Source organism: Typha latifolia, chromosome 9, assembly GCF_019914945.1.
Source record: "Typha latifolia isolate L0001 chromosome 9, TyphaL0001v2, whole genome shotgun sequence".
Taxonomy (NCBI): domain Eukaryota; kingdom Viridiplantae; phylum Streptophyta; class Magnoliopsida; order Poales; family Typhaceae; genus Typha; species Typha latifolia.
Genome location: NC_133094.1, coordinates 699,677 through 708,877, shown reverse-complemented (window position 1 = coordinate 708,877; position 9,201 = coordinate 699,677). Strand labels below are relative to the sequence as shown.

At 38.3% G+C, this 9,201-nt stretch overlaps 1 protein-coding gene across 1 annotated transcript; it reads right to left on the bottom strand.

Moving 5' to 3' along the window:
- Positions 1 to 319: 319 nt before the first annotated feature.
- LOC140794937 (AP-4 complex subunit epsilon) lies at positions 320 to 8,918 on the bottom strand. The gene is made up of 11 exons (XM_073147228.1): positions 8,216 to 8,918; positions 7,216 to 7,401; positions 6,390 to 6,605; positions 6,176 to 6,286; positions 5,856 to 6,053; positions 5,616 to 5,747; positions 3,909 to 3,965; positions 3,673 to 3,789; positions 3,135 to 3,212; positions 2,296 to 2,439; positions 320 to 1,684 (listed from the first exon to the last, which is right to left on the bottom strand). Exons 1-11 carry the CDS (start codon positions 8,780 to 8,782, stop codon positions 641 to 643), a joined length of 2,850 nt encoding a protein of 949 aa, XP_073003329.1. The 5' UTR covers positions 8,783 to 8,918; the 3' UTR covers positions 320 to 640.
- Between the last annotated feature and the right edge of the window lie 283 nt (positions 8,919 to 9,201).

Genomic DNA, 9,201 nt, shown 5'->3' with positions numbered 1-9,201 from the left:
AGTTTTTATATTCTATCACTCTGGGTTCGGTGGAATTTGAACATCTAGCAACTACTTTAAGCTGTTTGAAAAACATAATTTTTCTCTTTTTTTTATCCTTTTCAATTATGCTGTGATTAATTTATTGGAATAAGATTTTGTCTAAAGATTTTTGTAAGTTATACACTGAAACGAATTCATGATTTAATTGAGAATATATATATATATGTATATGTATCGGTTCCTCTGTTTCTGGTCTTTGTTCATCGCTGGGTATTGGTCATTTTAATTAGTGACTTATGAATGATGAGAGGAAAAAGAACATCACGTACACCTATAATTATGACGACAGAAGAAAAGTCTGTAATTACTTTCGTCAACAACCTCATGTACATCTTCACTTAAAATAACACATTATTGTTCAGTCCGAGAAAAAATTACAGGACTCCATTCTCACACTGATAACATTTCCTACAAATCTCTACATTGCAGCCTTCTACTTGGCGTTGAGAGGTTCCAGCCGAATCAATCAGAGCTCACCATGTTGAAATCCAGTATAATCATGAGGTATCCAGTATAATCATGAGGTATGCCATTCGATCCTACCCGAATTTCATGCAGCAAATTTCATGTATTTCATGCAAGAATCAATCCCTACCCTCTAGCCGAGCAAGTCCCTAAATAGATTGGGATTATTCCCTGTTGGTGTCACACCCACCTGCCTTGCAGTTGCATCTTTCTGTAAGGAGTCTTGGGGATTTGGGCCTTTTCGCGTTGCAGCCATGTTTGTTGTTTCGTGAGAGTTCCTATTAACTGGATCACCAGAACTGCTGACCACAGTTGGTGCATCGGTGAACATTGTGAGGAGATCAGGTGCTTTGGAGGGGGTGGTTGCTGTAAGGTTAACAAGGGGAGAAGAGGCTGATGTGGACCCGAGAAGCCCTTCCAACTGCTTAAAAGGATCGACAGAAGTGCTCGATGCAGTTGGTTCACCCAAATCAAGCAGATCAGGTGGCGGGGGAGGAGTTGTCTTCTCTTTAGGATGTTCAGAAGAAGCAACGACTCTTGTAACAGCTGCTTTGTCAGCATTAGCTGGGCTTCCCTTTGGTGCTTTGGGTGCAACTTGTGCCTTCTTCTCGGTTTTAGCAGTTGAAGCACCAAACAGTGAAGCAGCTAACCTCTGCTTTTCAGCTGAAACTTCATCCTGCTGTCTCCGGGAATCATATAAGGTTTCTCTTGTTTGTGAACTCACTGATCCCCCATCAAGATGTGTGAGACCATTTGATGCCTTATGGGTGGTAGAAGTTGAACTAGAAGGTGCAGGCGATGAATATGTTGGTCTGCCCCACTTCTTCTGAACACCTTCAAGTCGAAGTTTGGCCCCAAGATCGGCAGATAATGAATCAGCTGCAGAAGGCATCTTAGGCGGTTGGTGGACTTCTTTGAGGTAGGTCTGCTCAGGCACCAGAACCAAGTCAGTGGTTGGAAGTGGAACTGAGGCTTGAGAGGTTGAAGGAAGTGAGGGCTTAGGAAGCTCGTATGCCTCAAATCTAAGAGCATGAGTGGAAGCCTCATGTTGGTATTGGCTTTTGAAATTGCCAGTGTTGACTATTCCTGATCGTTCACTCTCAGGAATATAAGGTCTTGCACCTTTTTCTATGGATTGTTGCACAAAACTGCTCAAAAATGAGAGGCTTCTATCCACCTGAGGCAGATTAAGATAAAAATCAGTAGACAATTACAAACACACACAAGTACTGAAGAAGATGCAGAAGAGAAGACCTTAGCATGCAAATACCAAGAAATTGGATGGGGTTCCATGAATTAATGCAGATACAAATTCAGGAAACCTAATAGCTTAGATCCAGAACAAGATGCACAGAATAGAGACCACTTAAACATACCTGTGCATTCTCTTACACATGAGACTTCAAGGTAAAATGAGATTCAAAACTTCAGCTATCTGACTAACTAAACAACTTAGCTAAGGAAGTCATGGGAAGTTTATAAGTGGAACAAAGAGAAAAGGGGAGGAAGCCATAAAACACTATTGAAATTCAACCTATAAAACATCTATTTATACATTAATACATGGTTATCATGCTATGATTTTAGTGGAGTTCCTACTTCTACAGACAATTTTCTCTCATGATTGGATCTATTAGAGTAATATTAGGGGAGGTAGTTTCTTTCCTCACCCCTTTACATACTGAATTAAAAGCAAAATAAAAAAAAGGAGTAAAAAACAAGCCACGAATGAAGTTAAGTACCAAATAAAGGACATATAGAAACGGACTTCTAAATTCTAACAATTACCTCAATATCTTCACAGCTTGCGTCTGATGGCATGCTACTTTCAATTGCTCGACGATCTAAACCCAACAATGCTTGAAGCTCATAAGCACGCTGCTGCAAGTCCGTCGAATGAGATGCTGACAATTCATCAATTAAGGATTGGCACTGGCAACAAGTGCGAGTGGGTTAAAAAATATCTAAACAAGGTATAACATCAGTACAACTTAATCAATAGGAAAAAGAAAACTCTGTTAATATCATCTTTGTTGTGCAACTAATCCATACAAGAAGAAAATTCTGAAAGACAGAAAGGAGCACTTTTTGTTCTGTTTGTGCTCCTAAAAGAACAATTAAAATGTGACTCCTGTGTTTCAAATTTCCAGGCTAAGATAACAAGATGCTTCTAAACAGATCTTATCCATCAACCAATCTTTACACAGAAAGAGAGAAGGAGAATAATCAAATAGGGAAGATATTCAGGTTATTTTAGAGAAGGTATAAAAGGTTAATTACGCAAATTCAAGGGAAAGTATTGTACTAGATAGCCTAAAAATCCTTCTGAGATTTGCTCCACTGTACACTGAGCATAAACAAGTACCGATAGATAATATCTTTAACTAAGCAAAAACATACTTAACTGCAACCTTACAAAGCCTGCGGAGGCATATCCCATGCAAATAAGGATAATAAGATAACCAATAATATCAACGGGCTAAACGGGATGCCGTTAATGAAATGACTAATCACAAGTAGGGTAGAGAAAATGACTTGCCATAAATTTCGAAGATAGAATGATTAGCCATAAATGGAGGGGAAGTATTATCAGAAAAGTGAACATGAAAAATGGACTTCTGCATTACCTCGGGCAACATTTCCACGTTCTTTCCATCAGAAATTTCGAATGCACATATCTTCATAATTGCTGATACTGCATAAGCCTTCCAAGGGGGAAAATGAATTTATTATTAATTAAACGATACCGAAGTTCCACAACAAAAGCTCACAGATTAGCAAAGAAGAAACAAGAAGTACTATAACACTTTAACAGCATGAACAATGCAGACTACTATCTACAGCTTTGAAAGAATCCCCAAATATAGTTAAAAGGAATATAAAAAATGTAGATGTCTGTAAAGTTTATCGTAACATATCAAATCAAGGGTTCTTCCGCATGCTGCCAATGAATTGACGTTATGGTATATTTATCTTATTTTTCCCTTGTTTCTTCACTGACATACCTCTTATATAAAAGATAAAAGGAGATTTAAAGACAGAAGAACAAAAAGAATTAAATTATAAGCTCCACACCTTAACTGAGACAGTTCTATTGAAAAGATAGAAGCATTTCTGAAGCATCTAGATGAGTTACAGCTCATGGAGGAAGTTGTTAATACACACCTTGACAGTGTCATCGCCTGGATGGGCCTCAGCCACGTCACATAACTTTCCAATTAGATAAGAAGCAGAATACTTCCTATCAGCTGTTCCATACTCCCCCAAAATCCAGCAAATGACCTGTTTTTTACAGAGATACATTATCAAAAAATATGAAGAAAGAGGAATAGATTGATAGCAGATTTGTATGGGTCAAGGCAGGAGATAAGAAGGAAAACCTTAAAACAACAGAAATATACCTGCAGAAATACAGATGGAATCTTTGGTTCCCCAAGAATGCGAAGATATGAATCAACCTGTATTAGGAAAACAAGAGTTGAAGCTTAGTTGCTTTTGGAAAAGAAACAGCTGGAGTGAACAAAATAACAACAGAAAATAAACAAATCAACAAAAGAGGATTGCCAGAAGAAAAATTCAAACAAATCTATCAAGGGTATCTCAACCGGGTAAGCTGCACACTTCCTAATTCAATCATTGTTTGAACCTACATCAACTATATGTTACTACATGCCTTAGACAAAGGGGCAAAGTCTTCCAGTTAAGCTATAAAAGAGGCAACAGACAAGATTAGTATAAAATTCATATAATATGAATTTGTACGTTGGAATCTAAGAGAAAAAAAAAACAGTATACTTGTTATTTTCCAAACTGGAATGAGATTTATCCATATTGTAGGAAGTGAGATGCCCACTAAACTTAGCGGATCCTGAAAGTAAATATTGCAAAATAACAATCAATAGTTCTCCCCATGACGAAAACTTTATTTTATCTATTTGTTGACTAATAAAAGACACCTTGTTCCTTATAATCAAGAAAAGAGCTAGCCCAGTGTCAGGTTCCATAGAGTTTGCCATAGCTCATTATCAATATTGTACTACCTAGTTCTTTATTGTTAGATGCCACTCACAGGACGATGTAATACTTACTAGTACATTGCTCCTGTACACTTCTTACCATTAAAATCATCACATTCTCCACTTCTTTTCCCCCTCTTGAGATGGTTCTTTCTATGACACATGTAATAACCTTGCAATTCAGATTTATTATCCTAAGAATTCCACTTTAGGTTTAAACAAGAGTTAATATGAAAAGACCCTATGCAAGTTTCTGTTTTAAGCTTTAGGAATGCAAAAGAAATTGAATATAACAATGTACTTGCTACTAAAACTGATGTTATATTATTTGTGTGTCTCTATGTATAAATGTAGATGATTTTTCACGAAAAAGAAGATGGGTGCATAGGTTTGGGAAATTATCAAGTATATTGTTTATAAGTAGAAGAACATGCTCTTCATTTCTTTTGAATATATCAGGGTGGAGTTTAGATTTTCTCAGGTTTGTGAATTTTGAGTAAATTAGAATAGGGACTTTAGCAGAAATATATGTGTGAGAACAATTAAAATTAAAAAAACATTCAAGTTGGCTATGTACTAAGTAAAACACTTCTTTGTCCGAAACTGACCAAAAAAAACTGTGCAACTTCAACCAACTTCAGTCAGTTCCATACATGGTTAACTTTCAACTAGTTTGTCATCTTCAGTGACTTAGTTCCATCTCAGTATCAGGAAGCTTCAGCCAGCTTTGTACAGTTTCAAACGTGCAACTAAAGCTAGTTCTTGACAATTTGCACTGCACTAATTAGTTTCCAAGGAAAATAAAACATGAACACAGCGAAAAATGCTGACATCATACTGAAAATTAAATTCCAAGTATGACGGCAAATTGCTAGTTCCAAGAATTATGGTGCATAAGGTAACTGAAGACTTGTTACCTACACAATTCAATATCAGGTCTCAAATAAATAGAGATATAAAATTAGGGTAAAGCTACACTAAGATATATATGCAACTAGCTCTTCTTTCTCATGTGTATATTGACAAGCATGTTAAAGCATTAAAAAAAAAATTTACTCAAAGAATGATGATGAGAATAGATGCAGCACATACAGCTGATGATCTCAACTGACTATCAGCATCTTCATCATCTTCTCCAAATCCTTCGGCAATTAGTCGCATTAAATTATGCGCCACTCTAATATTTACAAGATCACCTGCATGCTTAAAGACCTTATTCATGGTCTGCAAAGTAAATTTGTTAGAGCTAATAAAGATGGAGTTTCACAAATGGAAAATGCACAATGCATTTAAAGCACCAAGAACAAAGATAGACAAAAGTCTTTGACCTACTTGGATGAACCACTGGTTGCTCGGTGCAAACTGTTCAGCAAGCTCAACACAGCGTGATGCTATTTCCGTCTTGTAATGATTGTCAGTGATGCTTATCATGTAATCAATCATACGATCAACTATTACTTCAACATTTGTAGACTTTGTCATTTTATAAAGTAATTCAAAGGTCTTGCGCTTTAAAGTATCATCAGGATCCTGATCAGAAAATATATTGCAACTCAGAACTGGTTCATTAATCCTTTCATATGATCTTTAAACATAACCATGAACAACACTAAAACACATATTTTCTGAAAATAAATCAAAGTTGTTCATACCTCTAGGCAATCAATAACAGCAAGCTGATGTTCTTCAGCAATATCTGGATTTATTTTTATGAGTCGACTAAGAGCATCAATACCCATATATTTAAGGTTATGAGTTCCGCTCTGTCCAGATAAAGAAATGTAAATTTATTTTAAGTCCTAAAGAAGTAATACACAAAAACTGTAGCACAATACAATAGTCCCCAATATCTAAACTAGGGTAAACCTTTAGAAATTTTGACGTAGCATCAACAGCAGCATCAAGTATCTTGGGATTGGGATAGATGGATGAAACACAGCATATGCATTCATACAGTACAGCATTACCAATGTTGCTTGATGATTCACATTTCCGAAAAATGTCACCCAAGACAGTGTACATGTGTCCACTTGCTTGCTTATCACCACTACCGAGCAATGCAAGAACCTTTAGTAGTTTTATCTGCAAATAGAAGTTAAAGCATTAAAGAATAATATCAAGTAAAAACCTAGTGAAGAATTATTTCAAAATAGTGAGACAATTTTTTTCCATAACTGTGCAAAAATGAATAAATAAAAAAAGTTACAAAGAGAAGTAGTAAAAAAGCTAAGGATGACAGTGAGTTATATCTTCAGATTGAGCTCATAGTAATCCCAATTTACCAATCCATTTGGCAAGTTGTTTTCTACCATTAAAGAAGATGACAATTGGTAAAATCAAAACAGACAATATTATTGGCCACTCGCTAATGTACAAGATCCGATCACTCGATTTAGCAATAATCTGCATGCAGCTGAAATCTTAGATCTGTGTCTTAAGCATTAGTATGGCAATCTAAACTCTCTAAAAGGTCTATACAGCTTCCTAACTTCTCTTTGTTACAAAGTTCTTCACTTCTATGTATAATTTGTTCCAGAGGTAAGAATTTTTTTTTTTCCTTTCTTTCAAACCAACACTTTTCTGTTCCTTTTTCCTCTCAGGAACTCCACCTATTGTTTGGCAACTAAATTAGCCTGCATCAGATAATTATTAGTTGGATGAGAAGGACAAATATATATATGCATTTCTGTACCTGAATGAATGGTGCTGGCATTTGATGGTAGTCATATGGCTTCGGGAGCCTTCTTTCAGCAACTTGTTTAAGAATACTGACAAAACTAATGACCAAATCCTTGTACGAGTTTGTATCTGCTGAAATAAGATCAAAAAGAGGACAAAGTGATGCGCCCATCACTCCAGGATCACTGTCACATAATCTCTGCAGCAAACACAATACAAGAAGTAAATGTCATCATCTCATTATAATGCACCACGGTATTCAAGGTAAGCAGACAAGAAGCCATTATATATCAATACTTTTGAGGCGTAACGATATAGCTAAGGTTATGCACCCTACTACAGCATGCTACTGATGAAGTCATGGATCCATGAAGATAGGATAGTAAACAAGCTACAATCTCTTTTCTAACACTTTAAGAGTAGTTTAGTCACGCCAGACATTTTTTTGACTCCCATATTACAATCTCACATAGGAACAGGACAGTTCATTGTAACTTTCAGTAACCCAATTGGGACTCTTAATATATCCCCACTCAGCCCCTTCGTCTCGAACCCCTTTCCTTAATACATAGGCTCTAATTATTTCTTCTCCTTGTCTCCTATCTTCCCTGCTGCCTTTCCTCTACCCCTAGTTCCGTTCTTTTCAGATGCTACTACTGCTGCACTCTTCCACTGCTAGTGCTCTCCTACTTTACCTCTCTATTTCTTCCACTCCTCTTTCTTCTATTTTCTCAGATCATTCTAGAGCTCAATCCGGACGCTGCTACCCTGCTTGCAAGCGTGGAAGAATTCCTGCAGAAATTAAAAGAGTTGCCATTTTTACACTTCGTACAAACCTACGGGTGAGATCTAAACCTAAAATCATCTCTTTGAAGCCTCTTTCCCATCGTTTCTTCGCTATCCCAGGTTCCAGCACTTTACATCGGATTGAAATCTTCAAAATTCTTGATTTGCACCAGACATAAGACTCACGAAGCGAGCACAATTATTAACCGAATTCAAGGAAAAGTTACCTTCTTGAAATTGGAGACGAGGTGCGCGACTGACGAGGGAGCGCGCTGATAGAACCGATGGAGCGCCATCACCGCCTTCTTGCGCACAGACTCCTTGGGGTGATTAAGCAGCTCAATAACCTGCGGCAGAACCGCCGGTATGGTCTCCTCGTTGATCAACTTGCACACCGCAGTCAGAGCGGCGCAGACCACCAAGTAATTATCCGATCTCAAATCCTTCTGGATCGTGTTCACGATGAGTATAATGAGGTCGTGGTCCTCGTGGAGGAAGAGCGTGACAGCGAGGTACCCCGTGCGCTTGAGGAGGAGGGAGTCATCATGGGTCATCTTGACGGCATGGATGTACCCGAAGGAGGCGTCGTGGCCGAGCATCTCGACGTAGACGAGGCGGATCAAAAACTCTTTCATCTTGCGCCGGGGAACGTCGGGTTCGGCTATGCGGCGCTTCAGTGTTTCGATCTCACGGAGGACGATGCGGTCCTCCTCGGCCTTGGAGCGGGCCTCGCCGATGGACTTGACGAGGTCAAGGAACTCCTTCGATTGGGACCACCCGCCCTGGGCGCCCATGGCGAGCTCCCGCCCGATCGTCTTGAGCTGCTCCAGCTTGATCGAATCAATGGAGCAAACCCTAGAAGAGGAGATCGAAGGTACGAACCCAAGAAGAAGACGAGATCTAGATCGAGATCAAGGTCGACAGGAAGAGAGAGAGAGAGGAGCAAAGGAGAGATTAGACGGGGAAGAATTTGGGTTTATTTATGGGTAGAGTTTAAGATAGAGCTGTGAGGGGGAGGAGTGGAACGGGAAATGGTTTTTATTTTGTTTTGGAAGTAATAAAGTGTAAGTAAAACGTGGACGCGTGGGGATTGCCTATGCTCAAGGACTGCAATGGGAATTGCAATGGTGCAAATTTTCCCTTTTAATCCTACCCTTCTATCATTTTATCTTCTATATTTTTGCTTAATTTCCAAGGTTAGTGATTAAAATAT

Excerpts from the sequence above, each read along its gene's own strand:
- LOC140794937 (XM_073147228.1), bottom strand. The coding sequence starts at position 8,782 with ATGGGCGCCCAGGGCGGGTGGTCCCAATCGAAGGAGTTCCTTGACCTC. Across the intron at positions 3,966-5,615 it reads GTCAGTTGAGATCATCAGCT|GTTGATTCATATCTTCGCAT; the intron begins GTATGTGCTGCA and ends TTCCTAATACAG. Across the intron at positions 1,685-2,295 it reads CAAGCTGTGAAGATATTGAG|GTGGATAGAAGCCTCTCATT; the intron begins GTAATTGTTAGA and ends AATCTGCCTCAG.